Consider the following 26,879-nt stretch of genomic DNA (forward strand, 5'->3'; position numbering starts at 1 on the left):
TGCATTGGCAGATAGATCTCATTCGGCACTTTGGCTTACTCCCTTGGGAGGACTTACTTCCTTGGCATATGGCAATTTCCTCTACGTCTTTGCCATGACTTTTGTAACTCTTTTGTAGTTTAGTACTGGGCCTTTACACATGATGGCTTAGCGTCATCATGTATCTTGTAATCAAGTAAGCTTGTACATTTTTTTCGTAATTAATACAATTACCTTTTACGAAGAGAGAGAGAGAGAGAGAGAGAGAGGCTTTCTTTTACGAAAAAAACAAAAAAGAGAGAGAGAGGCTTGTAGTGAGAATGCTGACCAGATGGTCTGATGTATAAATTTTTCGGAGAGAGAGTTCTAAGCCGACCTGATGGTTTGATGTAAAATATTTACTTAATTCAGTTATCTTCACGAAAAAAAGAGCGGCTTGGGGGAGAGAAATAAGAAAGAAAGAAGAGACCCTCACTAGGCAGTACATTTCTGTGTTGTCACTACTCAGGCCCTAGAAATTACTGCACTTTGACATCTAGCCTCCGGCCTTGCTTTGTAGCTACATGAGATGGCAAACAGGGACAGGACACGCCCATGAATTGCCATTGAATGTAACTATATTGTTATATGGAATAGGCATGGGGATACGATTTAAAGTCCGGGGGAGTTAGGGCTGAAGAATGGTCATTCGCTATGACTATGCCTTGATGTCTTCCAGCCTCTTTATCAGATTCCATCAGCATTTGTGGTTTTCCACAGTTCGGACAGGTTTACAGAGGATGACTCTATCTGGCATTCTCCCTCAACCTGCTGCTATGAGGAGTGGCTGTTGAATAGCCTCCCCTCCTTGTGCTCCCTCAGTTGTATATCTGCCCCACAACATTTATTTGTTTAGCATTGATTCATTTCTCAGCGGTCCTCTTTTGTGTTTAGGTAAGTTCTTTTTGTTTTAGTCGTGTTTGTACACTTTTCAATGTTCTCTCTACAAACTCCAGCATATCTTCTTATGGTATGAGAGCCGGTGCTCTTCTAAAGAGTAACTTAAGGGACTATCGCAAAAAGCTAGCATTAGATCTAAGCATAATGTCTCAGACTCCTTTGTCTTATGGTGTGTAATCAGGACACTCCTTCAATGGAGGCCATAATGCGGCATTATGGTCTCAATGTAGATTCCTTTTGTCAATTCAACTTTTAGAAACAAAGAACTTATATTTGAATGGTATGTGCAGGTTCTCTTATAACCTCCACTAGTGTTAACAATTAAAATCTTAAGCCTAGTTATATGGGATGTTTGCTTATTCGTGCTCTAATTTTCTGAAGGATGCAGGATATTGGTTAGCTTGGATAATCTAATCCTCAAGCAAACAATGGCTCGGAATAATATGTATGATAAATTTCATAGTGTTGTTTTATATAAGCTTGACAACTCCCTCATTGGAATATTTATAAAATTAGGAATGGAGTTTAGCATGACTCTCTAGGTAATGACAGCCTAAAAGAAGTGGCTTCAAAAGATGTAATTGTTGTTGTGGAGAATGAGCAAGTGAATGATGTTGTTAGGTTTGGCATTTTTATGGGTCTTATAGGGCAGAAGCAAGTAGATGTGAACATACATAGCTTGTGACTTCTTGTTTAACATATGTTCTTGATTTGGCTTTCTTTCCAAATTGTATTTGGTTATGCAATTCTCATTCTTTCTAGGGGTATGGCATTGAAATATATATGGTTTGACCCATGGATGTACTCCTAATGTTCAGGAAAGCTTCTGATGTCCGAATAATGGAGCGACTTTGCCATCTCTGTAAATATGCTGTAAGCTCGATAACATTCATGTTTGTGAATGTCTTTGTGAACAGATGTCTGCAGATTTTCTGTTTAATTCTCAAATATACAATGCTGGAATGATAAGATTGACTGATAACGGAAGGTTTTGGAATTCTCAATAAGTAGCCTAGTTACAACAAGGTCAAGGAGCACACATATAAATAAATAAATTTCTTGATTCATTTATGCATATTAAGGACTAGACTATTGATAGAGATTGGTAAACTCCTTTTCCTGCTCCTGTTTGTGGAGCAGGCCATGATTGTTTTTTCCCCCTGACAGACAAGTCCATTGGTATCCAGGGACTGACACTGTCCATACTAGATTTTGGTGATGCGGAGGTCACAGATGACACGATTGTGTATTTGATTGGGGATGAGAGCAACCTCAATGCATCCACTGTAGCAATAATAACCACCCTAGCTAGAAAAGACCATGACATATGGTAAACCTGGCCGTGTACCTATGAGTATAATGCCCTCAAGAAATTCCAAATCTACTTTGTCATAAGCATTCTCAAAATCGAGATGTAGCTGAACTAGCTCCTTTGTTCTGTCTGCTTTGGCCTTGCCAGTAGTGTCCAGTCCCTAAATGGGAAGATGTGTATCCTCTGCCTTGTGAACCTTACAAGTTGGAGATGTTAATGCCTCAGAAATTGACAGTTGGGGTGCTATTCTCGCAAGTCTGAATGGTTGAAATATATCTATTGTTGGTTGTAGGTGGCAATTTCAACATCTTTGATGATGGGCGACTCCTATTCTCTTGCTTGTCTACCATGTTTGTGTCAGCTATATCTATGTCTTCCTCTACTTCTTGTTTTGCGGCTTTGGCATTCTCTCACTCCTTTCACAGTGAGGTCGAGTGTCTCCATCGTCCTAGGAGTCATGCTTATGGTGCCTTAGGACAAGCCTCTTGTAAGGTTGCACATTGTTCCACACAAGGAACAATGTGTGGGAGGCTTGAGTATTGCATTGGGTGGATGAGGTCCCTTGCGTGCCAAAAATTGATCTTGGTGGCTGTTTTTGCTGGAGGGAGGGAACTGTACTTTCTAAGAAACCCATTTCATAAGGTTAGGAGCTTTGGATGCAGCTACTACTGTGAGACGGGTCAAGGTGTTGAACCAGAGTTGGTGGGTGTTCCTTCTGAGCTGTTTGTTTACTTCTCCACTTGTAGAATCATCCTATGTTTGTTGTGCCAGCCATTCCATAGATTTTCCAGCTAGGGATTCACTAATTGGTCTACACTATGTCTTGTAAGGTTTGTCTAGCACTTCATTTGACCTAATAGAGGCAAACTATTTTCAGTGGGAAAAGGAATCTTGTCTGCATAGCTCCTGAAGTGCGGTATGAATCAACTCAGACTTTGAACAAGCAAGATGAGGTTACAATTTTGTAATCAAGTATAAATGCCCCCCAATGCAAAATCAAGCTTGTGCATGATTTTAACGCTGAAGGCCCCACACCCATGTAAGTGAATCTACTTAAACAAGTGATGATCTGTGTCTGTAATGAACTTACCTCTGTCCACCATTAATGATGTCCAATGTTCTTTGTAGATAACAACACACTTAAGGTTTAATGTTGAGTTTCAAAGTATTGGGATAAGTTCTGAAGTTTGTTTAATCTTGGAGGAGAATCGGGGAATAGTAATGTTGTGCCAGCTCGCTTTTCTTTTTCTTCCATTTACTTCACATTTGGATGTAACTGATGGACTTTGTAATTTTCTTCTCCTCATCCAGATCAGAACATGTGGAAGAGCGCTAGGTGAAATTGTCGGTGGTCTTTTGGAGGAAGTGCAATCCCGGTTCAGAGAATATCACCATCCATGCTTTTTGTACCTTGCAAGTGAAGTTATTAAAGTAAGTCGGCCAAAATAGTACTATTTTATATGTGCTTAAAAAACATTCAAGCACCTGAAGTAAGCTAAGCTCAACATCCAAAGCAGGTAGTGGTAAGAAACATTACCTTGCACTATGTATAAATGATATCTGTTTTTATGCTGATTGTAGCTAGCTCAAATGTGAAAAAATTGACACTTGCAAGTCCTAAAAGTGATGGCCTAGCGGTTAGCACTTGGTCTCACTATTGCAAGGTTGTGGGTTCAAGTCTTGCTGCATGCACCGCTTGGTTGCACACCTATGCTCACATGGTGACATGTGTAAGTCCAGCCTCTTGCCCTCTCAACACTTCATTGGTCCTCCTTGGTAGTGCCTTATCTCCAAATATCAGATTGACACTAGGGAAAAATTCTCCCTTTTTTTTGCCGGGGGGGTTTTATAATCCTGCTTAGAAACAGAGAGATAGTGAACTAGTCTCAGACTCTAATCCTGCTTATGTGCTGATTATTAAATGATGTATCAGTGATCCAAACACTTGTTACCAGACAGATAATCTGATGGATTGGATAGATGTAAAAAACTAGCAAATTGTGCAAAACAGCTCATACTTCAATCTGTAATGTGTCCATAAGGCATGTGCATTGGTCTTGAGTGCACTCCACAGTTGCTTCTGTGCCTCTAGATTTCTTTGCAGCAATTGTGGTATTGGATGAATGTTTCTTTGCGCGCACACCAACTTTTTCTCTATGTTGCTTTTACATTGCATGGTTAATTTTTAAGACCCAGTTCCTGAATATGGCGATGGGCTTCCATCTGAGGTTTTAATCAGAACTTCAGCAAATACTTAACTTTAAGTTGCCTGCTCTAGTTGAAGCCGATTGTGGCCATTAAATAAATTTAGTGTTTTTAAAAAAAAAGAAATTCAAGATTAAGTTGGTTTTTACCTTGACAATAATTGCAGGTATTCTCTGGTGACCAGTCCTGTGCAGCCTACTTGGGTAACCTTATTTATGTGCTTTTTGGGCAAACTATCAACATTTTGACAAACATAGAGGTGAGTGCAGGTATGGTAGCAACTCATTTGTACGCTTGCTGTCATAATTAGGGCCTACAATGAAGTTTCCTAAGGTGCAGGAGTGATTCCAGGACTTCACATCACATCCAGATGTTGCTGATGACTGCTTTCTTTTGGCATCAAGATGTATAAGATATTGCCCTCATCTCCTCGTTCCAAACCCCATTTTTCCTTCTCTTTTTGATCGTGCCATGATAGGGATCACCATTCAGCACAGGTCAGAGTTACTTTATTGTGTGTTTTTTGTAAACTTAGTTCTTTTTAATGCCCATGCTGTGAATTAAGGGGGTGTTTTTGTGCGTGCATCCAAAGATCTCTTTAGTCTAAAAATTCTTTGGATAAGATATCTAGCTATAGTAGCTCCTCTCTAAATCTCAAGGTGACGACATGAGTCCAACTATAATGTGATTTAGGGCTGCTCTGCTGATGTGACGAGGGCCAATTGTCTTGTGCCTGGCAATGATGACTCTGATGTGATCATAGTAAGGGCTCCTCAATTGTGTTGACCAGTAGTCAAGGTTTTGTGCTTGCCAAAGTGCAATGGCCCTGTCTAGTGCGACTCCATAGAGTGGGGCAGCTGCAGTCTGTGGCAGGATGAATCTGTGCCTGCTAATCTAGTAGTGCATATGGAATGTGCTTTGTTGAAGAAATCTGTCATTGCTCTTTGCGTGGATCCCTTTGGGCAAGCTGGAGCTCTAGGAGGTAAAGGTCTAGTCATCTCCAGTTCTCCTACTCCATGACACGACAAAGAGGTCCAAAGCCCTCATGGAAAAGGCAATGATACATTCCCCATCTATCATCGTACACTATCTATCTACATGTGTGTTGCTTCTCCATCTCACGCTCTCGGTCATAGAACTGGCGTATCTTATCCTCTGTTGGAATATCTGTCCATCTGCTTGTCTCTTTCCTAGCTAATGGGAGGTGGTGGACATTTGTCCAATAGCAGCCCACATACTGTGGGAGAGGTGCTTTCCCATATCTTGTGGTCCGACATCAAAGTGTGACATGCTAAATGATTGTTAATGATGCGTAGTGCAAAGAAAGAAGTGCAAAGTGTGTATAATGCACTGCCCATTCATGGCTAGATTTGTGACTGAGTAATGGAACATTGATGACTGGCTCCATCTGGTTAGAGTCCGTGGATACAATGTATCATACATCCTTAATGAGATAGTGTGTAGGTAGCATCTAGATTGATCTCTACGTTTATGAAATTTGCTAGATTTGTGACTGAGTAATGGAACATTGATGACTGGCTCCATCTGGTTAGAGTCCGTGGATACAATGTATCATACATCCTTAATGAGATAGTGTGTAGGTAGCATCTAGATTGATCTCTACGTTTATGAAATACCACTCATGTCATTGACAGATCTCCGTCATCTCTCTCATGTGTAGCCTCTTGTGTCTACTACCTTTGCACCCTCAACCAACATGATCCAATCTCCTTAGCTCTTTGAATTGTCGCCCCTCTATGTGTAAGTGCAGTGTGTGTGATCATTGTGTAGAGAAAATCAGCAAGGCGTGATTGTGTGTCCCCTCTTTGTATTGTGCGTGGCTGGAGTAATGATGTATGCAGCCTTTGGATCTCAAGTAGATACTTCCCCAAGTATCATTGGTTTGGGGATTCTTACGATTCCTCTGAGGGTGTTATTGGCATAATTTCTAGATCCTCTTGGATCTAGGGACACATGTTTCTCCCTTGTCTCGATCTCGAGCTGATGAGAGGAGATTGTAAGTTGTCAGATGGCTACTTGCATCTCATGCAGCATGTGTATGTATAGGTATCAATGAAAACCATTTGTTGTAGTTCTTATAAAGTGGTCTTGTTGCAGGACATCTTCAAGGGAAGAGCTATTGGGGTGAGATCCACATATATTGTATGTCTAGTTAATAGAGAACTTGTTGCACGACTAGGATGTTGTCATTGCAAGAGAGAAGTATGGATGGTGACTCTGGTCACAGTAGCAGGGGTCGGGGTGGTCCATGTCAATACCATATCTTGTGAGCCGCTGCTTGATCTATGCATACTATGAGTTCGTGTGACTTGCATGTGCTAGCTGCATGGAAGCTTTGAAAGCTTTGCTAGGCAATCCATCAAGGTGCATGCCATGTACTATGAGCTCTTGTGTCTTGCATGTGCTAGCTGCATGGAAGCTTTGGAAGCTTTGCTAGGCAATCCATCAAGGTGCATGCCATGTACTATTTGTGTGAAGCTAATCGTGTGGAAGAAGGCATCAACCATCATGGGATGCTTGTGTCATTGTTGGATCTTCCTCATCTCTCTCAAGTGTAGCCTTTGTGTCTAGTATCCTTGCACTTTGGGTCGACATTGTGCTCTAACCTCTTCAGCTCTTTGGATTGTCATGCATCTGTGTGTAAGTGTAGTATGTGTGGAGAAAATCAATGAGTTGTGACTCTATGCCCCCTCTTTGTAGGGTGCTTGCTTGGAGAAATGATGTACGGAGCCTTTGGATCATAAGTAGGAATTGGCCCAAGTGTCATTGGTTTGGGGACTCCATAACTAGTGAGAGGGGTGAATCCTCAAAATAGTATGGGTAGTTTGGCGTGATTGTAGTGTAGACCTTGCGTTTGCAAATGTAGCACTCCTCACTCTCCACCACCTCCTGGCATAATCTGCAGATCTTCTTGGATCTAGAGATGTGGGTAGGTTTGCATTTCTTGATCTCAAGCTAATAAGAAGACTGTGAATTGGCCGATGACTACTCGTATCTCATGGAGTATGTATATCATTAGGTATCAAGGTCTCTCAATGAAACCATCGATTGTAGTTCTCGTAAAGTGCTCCCTCAATGTGTGTCTATACAAGTGCTCCCTACATCATGGAATGTGTGAGCAATGCATCAAATAGCCACGTTCTTGTGTGGGGCTCATGGAATTGTGCATGGTGAAACTATCTTACAGCATGGCTAATGCTGCACATCCACATGTAAGTCAATGTCTAGATGCAAGTGCCGTGATGAATCATCCAGTACATGTAGTAAATGCATAGTTGTGCTAGTAGTAAGTACCATGTAAAAAAGGGTTCATACTATACTCTACAATAGATATTGTGTCATGAGTATCAAAAAGGGACTCAAATGATTCTTATATTAATATGATTCTTTCGTGAGATTATCTTATTTGAGGTCTAAACATCTTCTCTCACAATAAAGCTGAAGTGAAGTTACATCAAATAAATGCATCCTAATATGAGGCTAAGATATATTAAAATAAAAAATGGCTCTAAAACAGAAGACTATATATATATATATATATATGTGTGTGTACACACACACACACACACACACACACACACACACACACACACACACACACAATTCGAGATCCTATACGGGCATAATTGCCGTGTTTGCCGTTGGCCGTGGTGGCGTAGGCGTTTTGGCTCAAGTCCCGGTGTTCTCTTGCAATTCGAGATCGTCCATTCCGAAATTACATATTGCTTCGTTTCAAGTTCAGATGAGTTCGCGTGCCTCCAACATTTATGAAGAAGCAGAGTCTTCTTCTGCACGACAACCACCTGCACTTCATACGAACGAAATGGATTCCAAGCATGACGAAGTTTCTGCATATGAGGTAAATTTCAGTGACATCCTTAAAAGGGTTCGCACTAGCACTGAACCTCATTATCTCCTACGTAAATCCTCTTCTCCTTCTCATCCCCTAGAATCTCTATCCCATACCCTCTCTTCTAAAAAATCTAAAAATAATCCTGTTGAGCAATTATCCTATCTTAATCACTGTACTAATATCCCTAGAACTCCCGATAGTGTACATTATCTAGAATCTAGTATACAATCTATTAAAGATTGTATTAATAAACTTACCGATAGGATTAATACTCAAAATACTTATATAGAACATCTAGTAGAACAGAACAGCCTTGTATCTACTCCTTCTCCTGTATCTACTCCTCCTTCTATTTCATATTCTCCTTCTCCAACTGCATCTAACCCCTCTACTATACCACTACAATCTGGTTTCCCTAGTGCTGATGTTCCTCCACGAGCTCAACCCCTTCTTTCTAAAGATAGGACTGAACATCTCGCACCTGATTCTCTTGATGCTCCACTACAGGCTTACCATAAGAAAGAGAATCTTACATCAAGTTCTTACGGTGATCCTAACCAGCATTTCCTATCTAGTTCTTCTTCTGTCATACACCAACAGTCTCTCCCTGTTGCTCTTCAAGCCAAACACAGAGATCTTGCATCCAGTTCTTCAACCGAGCTTCAATCTAATGATTTCCACAAGGATTGCAAATTTGGTTCTTTTCCTGTTACTAAGGGAAAGAATTCAGGTATTCTTCTGCAATCTTGTCTTGGTGGTACTCTACTTGGTGACCGTAGAGATCAAGCCAAGAATGGTGCATCTCGATCTTCTGGTACTTCTCCACAGTCTCCTTCTACCATTCTTAATGAAGGAATTGAGGTTGTGGCCTCCCCACAATCTCCTCCTACAAATCTTAATGAAGGAATTAAAGCTGTGGCCTCACGTTCTTCTCCTCTTCCTCAACAGCATTGTTTTCCCCTAAGCAAGAGAAAAGAACGGCCATACTCTTCTCCTTCCTGGTCTCCATCGGAGGGTAAGAATTTGGGCAAAGAAGATCACAACCCACAAGACGAAAGAATGTCACTATCCACTCTTGCTTGTGGCCCAACCACTTGTGTCCTGAAGAACCAAGAACCGGCACCCTCGACTCAAGATCTTGCTAAAGGTACAGATAAGGAGCTACTGTCTATGTCTACTTCTCCTTGTAAATCATTAAACCCCTTAACCCAAAAGGATTTGGGAATTATTTACATGATGCATAATAAGGGAAAAAACAAGGAGATAATCGGGAGTAGTAAGGAAGAATTTGCGGAAGATATATTCTCTCTTAATTCTTCCCCAACTGACATGACTATGCTTAAGTTCTCTCCCCGCAAGCAAAGTGCAGAGGTTTCTGCTAAACTTCCCAGAGTCCCTCCAACACCTTGGACATTGTCTCCAGACAATGAACAAGAACCGTGGCATATGTGTGGACAACCTCCTAGAGCTCCTCCCCCAACATCTTGGACATTGTCCCTCGACAATGAACAAGAATCATGGCACAACACAGAGAACGTGGAAGAGCTTCCTGAAGCAAGATATCAGCAACCACACATCGCTAAGAGATATCCTCTTAACCTTGACGATTATCTAATCAAGACAGAGGATTGCTCTGACAGGCCTCTCATTGCCTCTTTTCTGGACGAACCAGTTCTGGATGAAAGAACATATGAAGCAGAAAGAAGGCGATGCCATTGGGAAGATTCTCGTATCCATGGAGAGATACTTATTGAAGAGTCAAATCCCGTAGACACATCAAAGAAGTCCATCCAGGTCCGAGAAGATCTAAAAAGCCTTTGCTACAAAGAAACACCTCATCACCAACATGAGGTCTACCATATTGACCTAAGGCATTGGCAAGAAAGAGAATGGGATGAAACACTCTATGATACCCTGGGCAACGACCTCAGCTCCCACTCCTCTCCCCAGGTAACAAATCCTAATTCTCTAGTATTATCTTCTCAAACAAAAGGTCCTAGCATAAACAGTTGCAACTCCCAACATGATCATGCCTACATAAGAACATGGGAAGATGAACCTTTCATCCCCATCAACAATCCTACACAACTCAGAGAAGAACATGATCAAGCCCGGGACGAATGGAAAGAAGACTCTATCAATAGCCCTGATGTAGCATTCGTCAAATGAAGGATAGAGAAAGCCTCACCCTCTCTCAAAATGATATTGGCTGCTACTGAAGCTACACCTGGAAAAGATGATTTCTCCAAAGACAAAGGTAAAATCTTACCCCAAAAGTCTTTTCCAAATTTGGGTGCAACCAAAGAGGCAACTATGTCTCTTCCAAATTATAAGCAGTCTCATGCAAATTACATCAAAGGGGGTAAAACGGGTTTCCAATCTCTTGATCTCATCAATAGATTTGAAGCTTCAGTTTTGGCAGAAGAAGAGAAACCATTACCTCTTGGTTCTCTCATATCTTCAAAAGATCTCTACAAGCCCATCCTTAAAGACATGCTTTACATGATGAATCCTTCTTCTCCAAATGAGCAAGCCAACAGAAAGGACCTACCAGAATCAAGTGAGAAAGCTCCCCTGGACAACCAATGGTCTCCCATTCACTCAGGAGCTGAAGCAGATATTGACTCGGAAAGGCAACCCAACACGAGGATCTCAAAGCCTACAATGCTAGCCAGCTATGGACTAAAGAATGAAGTTTACACAGAGCTAGCAAAGAAGAAGAAGAAGAATCAAGATGCCACATCCAAATCCGATGGTGACATCATCAAAGAACGATTGAAGGAAAAGAAGAAGCATCACAAGGCTACAACGCAATCTGGTGGTGAGACTTCATCCTTTCCTTATTTTCCTCCAGCACCATTTAAGAAAATTTCTCCAAAGGAGCATGAAGAGGAGTTTTGCTGTGAAGAATGGGGCGACACCCAGGATACTCTTCATTGGTAAAACATTGATGACTTGCTTGACGCCCTGTCAAGCTCAGAAGACTCTGATCCTGGACTAAACTATGCAGTCAAGGATGACCTTGCTTGGCCTCCAGAAGGTAACCCCCCACAGAACCTCCAGCAGTTTCATACTGAAGGGCAACACACATGTGATATCTGTGCTCAGTGGACAGATGAATCTGGTTGGGAAGATTGCGAATCCCAAGCCCAAGCTAGACCAAACGACCTTGGCGATGATCCTGGTTGGGAATATTATGGAGATGATGAATATGAATGTCCATATCCATACAACCCTAACTATGATAAAATACGCCAATTTGAAAAAACTGTCCTTAGCTCTGCTAAAGTCCGGCAGTATGTTCCTGAATATGTTCCGTACCATCCTCGCACAATGGGATGCCCTACTTATAACCGGCTGGATTATGATCCACCCAGCTCTACAGAATTAGGGAGTTGTGAAGGATGGGACACTGAAGACAATGAAGACCATGTGGGTGCCCTCGACTATGCACACACACACACACACACACACACACACACACACACACACACATATATATATATATATATATATATATAGAGAGAGAGAGAGAGAGAGAGAGGTTCCAAGGTTACAAACGTTGGTATATGAGTTGAAATGGGGTACTTTTGCAGGATATTGTTTCAGATGTGGCCAATTGGGCCATTTCATTTCGGAATGCAACGAAAATATGGAGGTAGGGCAATGCCCCATGGATCCAGATATGGAAATGCAAGACCACCTACCTCAGCGGACGATTCAGAAGCTGGTAGCTAATCTAGAGCAGCTTTCCCAACATGGTTGTAATGAAGGAAAAAATGATGTTTCCCATGGTGGTGGGGAGTGTGCTTCGCTTGCAGGTGGGCGGAATTTGTCTCTTCAGGAGGATTCGTGGGTCACTTTGGTTCTCTATAATGCCAGATAAGATTCTCGCTCCACTCTTGTGCCCATCCTCCACGGCCCCCAATCACTCAAACCTTTCAACACAAAGTCAGGGGGTTTTATATGAAACCTCAATCTTCGCATGCTCCGGCAGTAGAAGATAAAAGGCCATTTGATTCTACTTTGCACTTCGATGCGCGTGGGAGGCTTGTGCCTCCTCCGGATGTGTTTCACTCCCAGGAACAACAATTCCCTTCTTGTGCTTTGATTGCAGGTTTATAGAGGGCAGATCTTGTTGATGTTATCCAAGGGGAAATGGAGAGATTCGAGGCTGCCAAGGCTATTGATGTAAAAGGGAAAGGGAAAGCGGCGGTTCAATAGTTTTTCTCATTTGTGATTGATCATGAAAATTGCTCTATGGAATGTGAAAGGTATTTCATTAGGCAGCAAGCAGTATCGGTTGTGGAAAGTTGTGCTAGCTAGAAAATGGGATGTTTTTTGTGTTGTGGAGCATAAACAGCATGCTTTGGCTGGATCTTCCTATGTATATAAGGATTATGGGGTTTTTTAAAGTGGTTGGCCTCCACACAGATAGGGAGTTATGTTGGCTGTCAAATCCTCCCTACAACCATCGTTGGTCTCTTAGGATCCTCATGGCCGATTTTTTATTCTTGAAATAATTTATGACAGAGAGGCTTTGTGCATTGTAGGTGTGTGCTCCTTCTAATACAAGGGAATGTCATCAGCTTTGGGATGACTTGCACTGCCTTCCCATGGCTTGTCAAGGTTTTGTTATGGGTGATTTTAATGCTTGTATTTTTGCAAATCAGGCGACCTCTCATTGTTTGGTTATGGATGGTTCTGAGCGACAGACTTGGGATGCTCTTGTAGCGGCATCTTTGAAACAGGACATGTGGTCCTAGATGTATTCATCATAAGCCTGATATACTTATCATTCTTTTTAGCATTTGAATACTTGGGCCAAACTGGATAGGATCTACATCTACCAGAGTGACTCTTTTCTTGCTCGAGTCATTGATATGTTGGTGGAAAGACAACATGTTTTGTCAGATCATTACCCTTTGGTCCTGGAAATGAGCCACTGACTGATTCATGCATTTAAGGCTCTCCTTGCCCATTTACATCTTCGGTTTAATCAATCTTATCTGCAACAAAATCTGTTTTTGAAAGGTGTTCAACTAATAGCTTCTTTTAGCTCGAAGGCCCTATCTAGAGGGATGGAAGCGCTTCCTTGTTTCGAGCTGAATTGCAGCATGCTCAATTTTTACTAGCTCATTCCGTCTTTGTGTCAGATTGGGGATTCCAATGATGACTTGCTCATATGCATTAAATGGTTGAAAGGCAGGGTCCAATCTCTTCAGGAAGAGGAATATGCAAAATACAAACTGTCTGCCAAAGTTGAAGCTTTACATGATAACAATTGTCAAACTCATCAATTTTTTACTCGTCTGCATCATAAATATGTACGGGAAAATATTGTGCGTTTAAAGGATGGGCAAGGTGATATGGTGACTAATCCTGCCTCCATTATTCAGATGACTGTGGAATTTTATAGGTCCTTGTTGGGTCCGCAAGAGATTCTTTTCGATGTTGTTCTCTCTGCTCGAACATATATTTGTGACTTGGTTAGTAATCGTGTCAAACTAGAATGGGTGAATTTAATGGAGGCTGATATTTCAGAAGATGAAGTGGAAGTAGTACTGTCTCACTTGCCTCGAAGGAAAAGTCCAGGTTGGGATGGGCTTCCTAATGAGCTGTTTTTAGCCCATGTGCAATTGTTTAAGGACCCATTAACTCGCCTGTGTTAGTAGGTGTGGAACTCTGGTATAATGCCTTTGGGTTAGAAGATTGCTATCATCATGTTGTTGCCCAAGGTTCCTTCTCCAACCTCTTTGAAACAATGGAGACCCATTTCAGTTATGGGGTCGCTATATAAAATTTTCTCCAAATTTATTGCCAATAGATTGCAAAAAGTATTTCCGCACCTCATTCATCCACGTCCATACTATTTCATTAAAGGTCGGAATATAATGCATAGCATTTTGAATGTTCAACTGGAAATTGATTTTACCAAAGCTTCTAGCCAAGAGGTTGTTATGCTTCAGTTGGATATTGAGAAGGCATTTCATCATGTTAACTGGTCATTTTTGCGACAGTTAATGTCTACAATGGGTTTTGGGCCTCGTATGATTTCTCTAGTGGATACCATCAATCAGGGTACTGTGGCTCAAATTGCTCTTAGTGGAGGGCGTACAGAGGAAATTGCCTTCTCTCGGTCTCTTCGGCAAGGCTATCCTCTCACCCCTTTGCTGTTTGCTTTGGTAACTCATCGATGCTATCATTATTGGATAAGTTGGCAGCTCAAGGTGAGATAGTTGGCTTAACTCTTCCCTCCGGTGACCAGCTTGTGGGTCAATCTTTGGCAGATGATTCTTTTATGTTCCTTAAGGCGGATCACACTAATGTTAATCGGGCAATGATGGCATCGAATCTTTTTGCTTTGGCATCGGGTCTTCACATTAATATTCAGAAATCTACCCTTCTCTCTGTAAAGAAAATGCCCTAACATAGAAGCATAAAGAGAAATCATATGACAAAGCACAGACTGATAAAAGAACACATGATCTCTACCAAAATATTGCAAAACACAAGAGGTAAAAGAAGAAGGCACAAAAGACGAATCAAAAGTACCTTGCATTGAAGGGGACGGAAGAGTCTGAAAAAATGGAAAATACTCCAGGTCTTGCTCTCCAAGAGGGGGGCCCATCCCTGGTGGAGGTCTCGACGGCCCTGCAACATCATCAGACTTACGCGCAACATCTGAAGAGTGAAAATCATACATACCTTCATCCAAAAGCTTTTCTTGAAGGGCAATCCTTCGGTCAAGCTCCTCAATCTTCTTTCATCGATAGACTATGATTAGTTTATATTCTTTAGAGGTCAGCTTGGCTATCTTTTCTTCCATGTACTCAGATGTGTCATCCACCATGTCGGAACTTTGTGGAGCAAGCTGATCGGCCCACTCTCGCTCGGTTCTCGGCATAGGCTGTTCTGGAGACAAAATCAGTGTTGATGCGTTCCAAGTCATTTGAACCTACTGTTGTGTTTACTTCTTGCGAAGAGCTCTTACATCAAAGGCCTAGGTTTCTCAGAGAGTACCAGGCTCTGATACCATGTAAAGAAAATACCCTAACACAGAAGCATAAACAGAAACCATACGACAAAGCACAGACTGATAAAAGAAAACAGTTAGGGTTAGGGTAACTGAGAGACAATGAACACAGTGAATAAATGAAATAATATGACTACTAATAATACGATGCTCATGCAACAAACACACTATGGAGTGACTGAATACTGTACCTTGAACTCTTGTATCTCAAGGATTAGGGTAGGGGTAATGAGCAGGAGAGTGTGGCGTACTCCGAACGGATCCCGAATCGCAGCAAGGCAACCTCCAGATTCGAACAACAGCAAACGCAGCAGTGAGAAGCTGGATCTAATGCAGACAGCAGTGAGGAGAGAGAAATACTAAAAACACAGGCAGCAGGTGAGAGGAAGACTAAAAACGTAGGCAGGACAGCTTGCAGGAGAGAGAAAGACTAAAAACGTAGGCAAGACAGCGTGCAAGGGAGAGAAATACTAAAAACGTAGCTGTGAGGAGAGAGAAAACTGCAGACAACAGCTGATAGGTGAGAGAAAGACTACAGCAACTGCAATGGGATAGAGAAAACTGCAAATGATAGTTGGGGCTTGCAAACGCAGCAGTTTGCTGACGTGGCAGGCTGTATGACAACAGTGCAAATGATCAGCAATCAGTCGCCAGGCAGAAACAGTAGCAATCAGCATGTGGAGGGCTGAAAACAAGTGTCAGACTATAGGGAACGGTGATGGACAGCAAGGGCTGAGATGTCCTCCGCGAACGGGGTGTGGGCACAAGCTGATAACACCTGAAACCTACAAAAACGAGATTGGGGGAAGAGTGGAGGGCTGGCTGCCAATGTATAAAAAATTAGGGTTATGGATCCTCTCCCACTTAACTCTCTCGATCCACTCCCCATTTTAGGGTTTTGGCTAAAATAAGCCTGAAATAAGCATGTTTTGGGGCTGTTTAAGTGGCCAAGAGCAATTCTTAGCACAATACCCCTTCTCAGGCCCAAAACAGGGCGAGAAAAGTAGGCCAGCCTAAGTTTGGATTTATCCCAAGGCATCCCATCCCAAAGTAGCCAGGGCATCAAACAAAGGGTGCAGGTCGGCTGCCTTGTGGCCTAGCAAGACTACAAAGGCGATGGTTATCTTACCACGGGAGCCCTAGTGATTACCCCAGAGAGGCTAGGGCATCGGACCAAGGGTGCTCGGCAGCTATCCAAGGGCCTACCAAGTCCTACAAAGGCGGATGGAATAATCAATGGATTTTTTTTTTGTAAAATGTTTTGAAAATACATAAGAAATATAGGGTCACAAAACTAGCAGACCTATCCCTCGCACTGACTAGGATAAGTGCCTAAGGATGAGAAGAAGTGTGTGTATGTGCCAATCATGTGGTGAATATGTGGAAAGGCAAAAAGATAATGGTGGGCTTAGTAAGATAAGCAAAGGAAGCAAAAAAGCAAGGGTAGGGAAACTGCCTTTTAGGAGAACTGCCATGTGTTATGCTATGAATATGGTGGATGCTAGAGTCGACCACTCCAAAAGACCGAAAAAGGGATAAATGCACATAGATGCATGTTTACATCCAATGCATGGGGTAATGCAAAGGGAGATGCAAGATATCATGCTCATGCAATATGCTATGCAACGGTGCCACTGGGACAATGTCCTCGCAGGGGAATTATTCACTTGTCCAAGTGCCCTTTTACAATCAGGTCATCTTGATAGTGCGGATGAAGTTACAAATTCCCATAATACAATACAAAAGAATAAGTGAATGTAATGTCTAGAAACTGTAAGCATCATCACTGTCACGATCAAGAGTAGAAGCCGCCCCCTCTCAAACTGGAAGGGAAAGCAAGAGGGAAGCACCCTCTCTCCGTCAAGCTGAAGAAGTAGAGGAGAGTGTACCCAAGCCGATCTTGGGTAGCAGATATTGAAGAACCGGTCGGTTGATCACTTTGGTCAAGATATCTATAAAATTATCTAATGAAGGCACAAACTCTAGGCGAATAGTGTCTAGCTCAACTTGCTCTCTAGAAAAGTGGAACTGGACTCCCACATGCCGTGTCCATGGTGGGATGATCGGATTGTTGGCAAGGGCAATGGCACTCTGGTTATCGCAGTAGACAACTGTGGGAGAGTCACATGGAAAATGAAGCGTCGCCAGTAAACTCCTCAAATAGATGGCCTCGGTGGTGCCATCGAAGAGAGCCCGGTACTAAGCCTCGGTCGTGGAAGCCACCACCGTCTCTTGTTGATGGCTAGACCAAGAAATGGGAGCCGTGCCCAAGGTAAAGAGGTAGCCACCATGGGAACGCCGGGTGTCAGGATCTCCAGCCTAATCAGAATCAGTGTACCCCTGTAAACATAAACCAGAACCATATGTCAAGCCATAAGAAAAAGTACATCGTAAATAATGCAACACATAAAGACATACAATCCAATGTGACATGCTAGGTGCTGTGAAATATTGATTAAGTATGCTCACTGAGTAAGCTAAATCTGGCCTAGTGTGAACTAACCAAAGAAGTTTTCCTACAACAGAACGATAGGTGTGTGCATCGAAGGGCTGTCCTAGGGTATCCGTCGACATGTGGGTAGTAGGATCAAGAGACGTGGCCATTGACCGTGTCTGATCCGAAGTGGTAAGCTTACCTATCTTATCATCAGGCATGTGTGTGTGTGTACGCATGACACCTAAAGACTTTGAAATGAGAAATATCAGGCCGAGAGCCAAAAAATGCCTCATACGGGGTCTTCTGAGGAAGAGCCGCAATCGGACACTAGTTGAGGATGTACATTGAAGTGTTAACAGCCTCGACACCCAAAGGCGCTCAGAAAGCTCTATTGCGAACAGCATAGAGCATGCCATTTCCATGACTGTGCGGTTCCTACGCTCTACAACTCCACTCTAAGGGGGTTTGTTGGTAGAGGTGAGCTGGCAAGAAATGCCATGCTTCTATAGAAACTCGGAAAACTCGTAGGAGATAAACTCACCGCCGCTATCACTTCCCATGCACCCGATACAACGGCCATTCTGGTTATGAATCAGCAGCACCCAAGCAGAAAAATATGTGAAAGTATCTGACTTATGCCTAAGGAAGTACACCCATATATATCGAGAATGATCATCCACTATCAAAAAGAAGTAAAGCGCACCGTTCAAAGCGGTAGTGGATATCGGCCTGCAAAGATCAACGTGAATCAATCTAAGAGGCTCCTCAACTCTATGTGTAGACTGCTGACGAAATGGGATACGGTGCTGCTTCCTGAGCTGACAGGCTTTACAGACATCTCAACCTAGCTTCAGGCGTGGAAGGCCCTCAACTAGCTCACGGCGTGACAACTCATAAAGTGAGTCATAACCAAGATGCCCTAAGCGAAAATGCCAAAGACGCTCATTGTGCGTAGGCTCTCAAGATGTGGCTAAGGCTTAGAAGCTATGGAACACAGAGCCCTCAGCAATCGGCTCGGTGAGAAAATGAGTCATGGGGTATAGGCCATTTGGATGTCTCTCACGGCGAGCAATCACTAAACCAGTCAGAGAGTCAAGGACCTCGACTGTGGTCGTTGTAAAGAAAACTGCTCGCCCCAACCGGCAAAGCTACTAAACAAATAACAAGTTCACCCCAAGTTGAGGGACATGATATACATTGTCCAGCAAAGCCAGATCCGGACCCTTGTTAGTGGCAAAACTGACGCAACCTTGAGTCTGAATCTTGACCAAGGAGTTGTTTCCTACACGGACCCGCCCGGCTACAGGGGCTCGAGTACGGAAAATGTCCTCTATAGGAGTCATGTGATGTGTAGCTCCACTGTCCACAATCCAAACTGGAGTTGAAGTGCTCGGCTGTGACGAGTGGGCCTCTCCAATAACCTTGTCGGGAGGCAACTCACAGATGTGGACGAGACTCGCATCGAATGTCTCTACGGAGACGATGCAAGCCTCTGCAGACCAGTCAGACAAGCCCTCTGGAGTTGAGAACGTTCTCGACTGAGATGGCTGTGCGGTGGCAATGTGAGTCCGACCTTTAAATTGCCCCTTGCCATCACCCTGCCTCCCCTGCTGGGGGTTACCCAATCGTGGAGCGAGGGTCTGAGACTTAGGTTTTGGTGCTGTGCCTCTTGCCTTTGATCTACACTCCTCGTCAAAATGGCCAGCCTTTTGACAATGTTGACAATACCTATTCTTTTTAGGTACATTCTGCCACCTTGGTTTAAGTTGTGACTAGGAGTTTCCTTGAGAATCCCCAAATTGATTTATCTTTTGAGTTTGATTTTGATTTTGAGTGGAGGTTTGGTTTGGTTTACCCTTCCCTTGTGGCCCTTTCTGAGAATGAGCAAGAAGAGTCCCCTCTGAAGAGAAATTCGTATGGAACTGATCGAACAACCGTGCATAACGCAACAGTTGAGACTCAAATTCATAGAATGTAAGCATGGTAGGCTTTGAAACTATTCCTTCCACAAAATTGAAGTATTTCTTGGGGAGTTTATTTAGGAACAATGTGACCTGTTTGTCAGAGGACTTGGGAGTCCTCGTAGTGGAGAATTCAGCAAGGAGACGCCGATACTCAGCCAACTTGACTTTCAAGTCATCCCGGTTAGTGATTTTTAAAAGCTGAAGCTCATGGTCAAGATTAATACGACGGGTCTTATCCCGAGCCCCATAGCGGTCAGTCAAGTGCATGGTTGTCACGTCCAATGGCGTTTGATAAGTACAATCCGATGGTAGTACGGTACTAATCGGACTAATAAATCTTGGACCTACGTCCGATGAAATAAAAAATACATATAAGTGTATGCTTAATGTTTGGACTTACAAGTTAAAACATAAACTTAGAGATTGAAGCCAAAAGTGCACAAGAGAGTTGAAACAAGACTCAAGAGTGTACTATGTAAAATGAATAATAAAACCAACATCTTTATTATGAGCCAAATGTGCAATCTCATACAAAAAGTGTACAAAAGTGGATCGAGATTTGAGATAAAAGCCATCATCCATGGCTCAATCGAAATTAAGATACATGATTACTCTAGGTGCTCATATCACTCTCGACATCGAAGGTGGAAGCATGCTCCTCACCGCTTAAGGAGCCATCACCCTCCTCAACAAAATCACCCTCACTAATGACATTGCCCTCGTCATCATACTCGGGCTCTCTAAGCTCTAGGTGAGAGGCAGTGATAGATATGTCCTCCTAGGCCGAACTAGGAGTACTTCTTGAGCCACTCCCACGCCTCGTATAGCATCTAAGGGCCCCACAAGCATCACGGGCAGCCGATGTCGATGCCGAAGTAGAAGTTCCATTGCTACCGGCGTGAGGGTGAATAACAACGCGGACACGTCGTGCACGAGTGTGAGAGACCCACCAGTCTATCTCCTCGAGCTCCAGGTAAAGCTCTCTAAAGATTTGCCCCTCCTCCAAGTCTCTCTCACGAGTCATACTTTTAAGTGTACTAGCGAAGAGCTTGAGTGAATCCACATTTATCTATACATTTAAAGAATGAAGAACTTAGATTAAACAAGTGAAAATTCTTTAAATATATTTCATAATCTATGAATAAAGTTATGAACTAAAAAGTATAAAAATTAGATATATGATACGTGTCTTGCCATAGACATCTCATGCATATTGCGTAGCATGCGTAAATTGGAGCGACAATAAATTAGTCACTCTAATTGTCGTGTGCTAAGCTTATTACGAATTTCGGTGTGCACGAGGGAATAGGTGGACCAATTCCTCTCACATCCACCCGACGAACAATCCTAAACCATGTGAAGAAAAAGTAAGTTTAAACTTTAAATTTGCAAGTTGTAACTAGAATTAAATGAAAAAAAAGAAGAGATTTTCAAACCTATGCAAGAATGCGTAAGGCCACTCTTTGGAGGTGAGGCAATTGATAGCCAAATGACTCCCACCAAAAAAGGGGCTTCACCAACGATTCCCGCTTCCAACAAATGGTAGATGCGAAAGCGGTGCCCCTTTGATCGCTATAATTAATGAGCTCTTGAAGGAAGGCACCATGGTGCTCTTCCGTAAGCACAATAGTCATAGCTCCAAATAAAACAAACGTTGGTTAATGTGTGTAAATTATAAACCTGTAAATGCAGCCACAAAGACAGACCATTATCCACTTCCTTTCATAGATGAGATTTTGGATTCAGTTGCGAGATATGAAAGGTATAGTGTTTGTGATGGTTATTCAAGTTATTTTCAATTCCCTGACAGTCTGTTTCATAAGCCTGACGGGCTACAGATGACCACGCAATTGCAGGCGACCAGGAGATGACCACGGGATTGTAGGCGACCAGGTGACAACTAGGCCACAGCAGGCAGCCAATGGACATGTCCATCGGACAATGCGTGCAGTAGTCAACGGGCAGCAGTCGTCGGGATAGGTCGCGCGTGGTGGGACAGTCAAACGGGATCAACTGACCTCGTCACATCTTTCAAACAAAAGAAAAAGGGGAGATATTCTATTTCTTCAAAATCTCCTTGAATTTGCCTTCTCTCCTCCGAGTGTTCGCGCGCGCAAGCACAGTGTGCAAATCTGTGCAAGTTTAGGTCCAGAAATTTGGGGCTTTTTCCAAATTTGGGGATCTTAATGCAGAATTGGACAATCTGACTTAGAAATCGCAAATTTAGTGCATATTTGTTCGGGAATTTTGGGGTTTTTCACATTTTAGTGAAATTCTTTCAATTTCACTGAAATTAGTGCACGCAGGACTTGGTAAATTTGGGGATTTGTCCAGATTTAGTGCGACCAAAATGCAACAATGATATCTATCTCAGAAATTGCAGGAATTTGTGACAATTTGTCCCCGACATTTGGGGCTTTTCATGTACATGCACAAATTGGGCTGAAATTTACCCAATTTCTCGACATTGATGTACATTGGATCCCATGCAATTTGGGGCTTTTGTAGTTTGGGAAAAATCTGTGCAGCATTTGGTCAGTTAATGTACATGCAGGTTGAATTCCACGCAATTTGGACATCAACACTTGGTAAAATCTGGGGGTTTTGCTAAAATTGCTCTATTTTGGCAAAATTGGCATGTTCTATACATGACAGAGAAAATGCAGATGTGTGGTTGATGCTTTGAGCACAAAAAATTTGGGGCTTTTGACGGTTCGAGTCAAGTTTTATACCCGCGGATACATGCACAATAGAAATTTTTTGCTAAAATTTGGGATTTCTCATGTAATGTGATGCATATGCCCGTGAAACAGCTGTAATTAGTTGTGGAATGTTGTAGCACATGGTTTGGTGCTTCTGCAAATTTATTTACAGATCTGAAATCTGTGCTTTTACGTGGTCATTTATTGTTGGTTGGTACTTGTTTGTACCTTGGTCACTTGGGTGACAGTTTGGGCCTGCATTTATTGGTTTTTTTGTCACATTTGGGCTGAAAATCATGGCTGGCAGCAATGAGAGCAGTAATCTGATGCACATAAAGAAGCTTGAAGGTGCACATAACTTTGCAGTTTGGCAAAAGCAGTGCTACAATATCCTGTTACAAAAGAAGCAAGCAAAGCCGATCAAAACCAAAGGGGCAAAGCCCACAGACATGGAAGAAGACGATTGGGATGAGTTAAATGAGCTTGCACGCTCAACCATAGAGCTATCGATTTCTGATGCCTTGTTCAACATTGAAGGTTTGGATTCTACATATGCTATATGGACTAGACTGGAAGAACTGTATGCACAAAAGAGTGTTGCAAGCAAAGTGTATTGGCTGAAAAAGCTTATGGATTTGCATATGAAACAGGATACAGCAATGTCTACTCAGTTGAGTGAGTTTAACTCCATTTTCAGCCAGCTGGTTGCCTTGAATTTCATGATTGATGAGGAATTTAAGGCTACTTTCTTGCTTTGCACTCTACCACAGAGTTGGGATACATTCAGGACTGCTATGAGCAATTCTAATGTGATCCTTTTGTATGCTTTGCCCACAGGAGACCGCTCGAAGGCATGGGAGGTGATAGGGAGTCTTACTGGATGGCATATATGGACGGTGCGGTGTCAGGAGGCTTTCGGCGGAGAGAGACTTTCAGCACATGCAACCTTAGCAAAGCTCTGGACCTCCATCATCCACTCCCTCCGCAACCGATGGGATCAGGTACACGGCGAGTCCAGGGCTCATCAAGAGCTCCGAGATTACTTCATGCCTACTTGGGGCGGCTTGGGTATGTTGTTCGTTATGCATGCAAGCAGCCCCAGTGGGCGATATATCTCCTCCCCATGGCTTCTTGCCCCCATCCCCCCCAGACCGCCTTGAGAGGCTTGTATACATGATGTATTGGTGACTTTGCATCAGCTCTAGCTAGTCTGTTGAGCATGAGCACTTTGTTGTAATCAGTTTTTTTGAGTAATATGATCAACCTCATTTTAGTTGCAAAAAAAAAAAGAGTACTTTACTTATGAAGAGATGAACCAGCAGAACAATGCATCCAATAAGTCTTCCACAGCTTTGCATACTAGGGGCAGATCACAGCAAAAGAACAAATATGATAGCAAGGGACGCAGTAAATCACATGGCAAAGATATTGAATGTTATCATTGTGGCAAGAAGGATCACTTTAATTGTGATTGCTACAAATGATAGCAAGGAAGAGAAGGACAGTCAGTCTAAGAAAAGCAGTGTAAAAATTGAAGAGGTGAATATAATCACTCATGACAGTGATAGTGGGAGTGACATACTCTTTGTCTCTTCACACTTTAGTGCACATGCTTTACTTACAGATACAAATGATGATATACATACCTGGATTCTCGATTCAGGTCCTTCCTTTCATGTCACCCCTCATCGTGAGTGCTTCTCTGGCTATACAAGGGGTCGACATGGTGTTGTCCATATTGGGGACAACTATGCATGTGAGATTGCAGGTATTGGCAATGTGCAATTACAGTTTCAGCATGGCTCTATCTTTACACTTTAGCATGTACGGCATGTACCTCAGCTCAAGAAGAGCTTGATTAGCACAGGGCGGCTAGATGATGATGGTTTTCATACCACCTTTGGTGATGGAAAATGGAAGATCTACAAGGGATCAAGAGTGATTCCAAGCGGTTGCAAGAGTGATACTTTGGATCCACTTCATGTATCTAGTGTGCGTGACCATGTTGTTGCCGTGACCGAGCAGGTAAGTGTTTCTTTGTGGCATGGCTAGTTGGGACACATGAGTCAAACAGGAATGCTTTAAAGTGCTTTCTCGTTTGGGTTACTTGCCTTGTCTTTGTTATGTTGATTTTGAGCACTGTGATCATTGTATTTATGGCAAACATGCACCGACGTCTCAAAAAGTCTCTTTCTTTGAAATCTTCTCCTTTAGAGTTAGTACATTCGGATGTATGTCAAATGCCAGGATTATCTTCAGGGAAAAAGAAATATTTTGTTACCTTTGTCGATGATGCTACACGGAAGGTATGGGTTTACTCTATCCTATTCGTAGCAAGCATGAAGTGCTTGACAAGTTTAAAAAATTCTTGGCATTGGTTGAAAATCTGACAGATAAGACACTTAAATGTCTTCGCTCTGTTAATGGTGGGGAATATGTGTCCAAGGCCTTTTAGGCATTTTGTGACAGCAAAGGGATAAAGAGGGAGCTCACTACCCCTCATAATCTGCTCCAAAATGAAGTTGCAGAGCGTATGAATCCATACAGGATAAGGTCCATACAACGTTGTCTCATGCTGCATTACCCCATGGTTTTTGGGTAGAGGCTGTTATGACAACTGTTCACTTAATTAATTGGTCACCAAACAGAACTTTGGAGGAGGGGAGTTCCGCAAGAAACATGGTCGGGCAAGCCACCTTCATATGCTCATCTGAAAGTGTTTGGGTGCGAGACTTTTGTGCACATTCGTAAAGAAAAATGCAACAAACTTGAGCCAAAGTTGTGTAAATGCATTTTCCTAGGATATGGTGAAGAGGGTGAAATGGATTATAAATTGTGGGATCCAAGAAAAGGAAAGTAGTACACAACAATGGCGTTATCTTTCAGGAAAATCGCATGCACAAACAACCCGAAAAGATTGAGGAGGTCCGTAGGGTTGTATTCCGAGAAGAAATACCTTTTGGACAGCAAAATGTGCCCGTTGTACAGGAGTAAATACCTGCTGTAAATGAACCTGTAAACGCAAGAAATGATCAGCCAGCTATTGCCCATGATAATGAGCCACTACATGTGCAGGACCAGCCAGGATAGCAAGCTGTTAATGCTGATTTGCAGGCTGAAATGCCAAGACAGCATGCTGAAAATGGAAATTTGCAGGAACATTCAAGAAACAATGACCATTGGGTTAGGAGATCGTCCACGGCTACTAGAAAACCTAACAGATTTGTTCCTGGTGCAAACAATGTGGTTGATTATGTCATGTTGACAGACTGTGGTGAACCATCTTGCTTCAAGGAAGCAATGGACAGACAGGACAAGAAGAAATTGTATAAAGCCATGGTGTCAGAGATAGAATCTCTTGAGAAAAATGGCACTTGGGACTTGGTGCAGTTGCCTAAGGGGTAGAAAACACTTCCATGCAAATGGTTTTACAAGATGAAGGTCACTTTCGGTTTCTCACCAATGTACTAAGCAAGATTGCTTGCAAAGGGGTACAAGCAGAAGCATGGAATTGACTTTTAATGAGATTTTCTCTCTTGCAATCAAGATGACTACATTGAGAAACATTTTGGGCTTGGTTGTAGTTGAGGATATGGAGATTATACAGATGGATATAAACATTGTATTTTTACATGGTGATCTGCATGAGGACATATATATGCAGTAGCTTGAAGGGTTTGTTGAACAAGGGAAAGAAAAGATGGTATGTAAACTCAAAAGGAGTTTGTATGGGTGAAACAAGCACCAAGAGAATGGTATCATAAGTTTGATACATTCATGCAATCCCAAGGCTTTCATAGGAGTCAAGTGGATCACTGCTTGTACACCAAGAAGGCAGTAGATGGCAGCTTGATTATCTTGGTTTCGTATCTTGATGACATGCTGATTGCTGGCAAGGATACTCATGCCTTGGATTCATTGAAGCAAAGTCTTCATAGCAGCTTTGACATGGACCTTGGTGATGCCAAGATACCATATGCTTCAACTGTTGGCAGTTTGATGTATGTTATGGTTGCTAACGTCCTGGCATTGCCTTTGCAGTGGGAGTGGTTAGCAGATACATTGCAACCCCTGCCAAGAACCATTGAGATGCAGTGAAAGGTATTATGAGATACCTCAAAGGCACAAAGGACTTGTGCATTTGTTTTGGAAAGCAAAAGACATCTGTTGTTGGCTTTACAGATGCAGACTATGCTGGTCATGCGGATTGTAAAAAATCCACTTTTGGGTATGTGTTTACGTTCACAGGAGGAGCAGTCTCTTGGATCTCTAGGCTACAAAAGTGTGTTGCATTGTCTACTACAAAGGCACAGTATGTGGCTGCCACTGAGGCATGCAAGGTGGCTTTATTCTGATAGTCAAAGTGCTATCATGCAAGCACGGAATCCTGTCTTTCATGCAAAGACAAAGCACATACATGTGAAGTATCAC

General features: G+C 42.6%; 1 protein-coding gene across 4 annotated transcripts in view; it reads left to right on the forward strand.

Moving 5' to 3' along the window:
- The window catches only part of MOS14 (ARM repeat superfamily protein), a 256,030-nt gene that overhangs the window by 213,850 nt on the left and 15,301 nt on the right, over positions 1-26,879 (forward strand). For 3 of the 4 annotated variants that reach the window (XM_087696211.1, XM_087696202.1, XM_087696193.1), the window contains exons 23-26: positions 1,737-1,791; positions 3,542-3,661; positions 4,602-4,694; positions 4,787-4,932. In XM_087696211.1, coding sequence (XP_087552337.1) covers positions 1,737-1,791; positions 3,542-3,661; positions 4,602-4,694; positions 4,787-4,932 — 414 coding nt within the window. Of the gene's footprint in view, positions 1-1,736; positions 1,792-3,541; positions 3,662-4,601; positions 4,705-4,786; positions 4,933-26,879 lie in introns of all 4 variants that reach the window. The other variant, XR_015693625.1, reaches the window with a different exon arrangement.

The sequence above is a fragment of the Lygodium microphyllum genome, chromosome 2, assembly GCF_053477565.2.
Source record: "Lygodium microphyllum isolate KBCC chromosome 2, Lygodium_microphyllum_v1.1.10, whole genome shotgun sequence".
Lineage (NCBI taxonomy): Eukaryota > Viridiplantae > Streptophyta > Polypodiopsida > Schizaeales > Lygodiaceae > Lygodium > Lygodium microphyllum.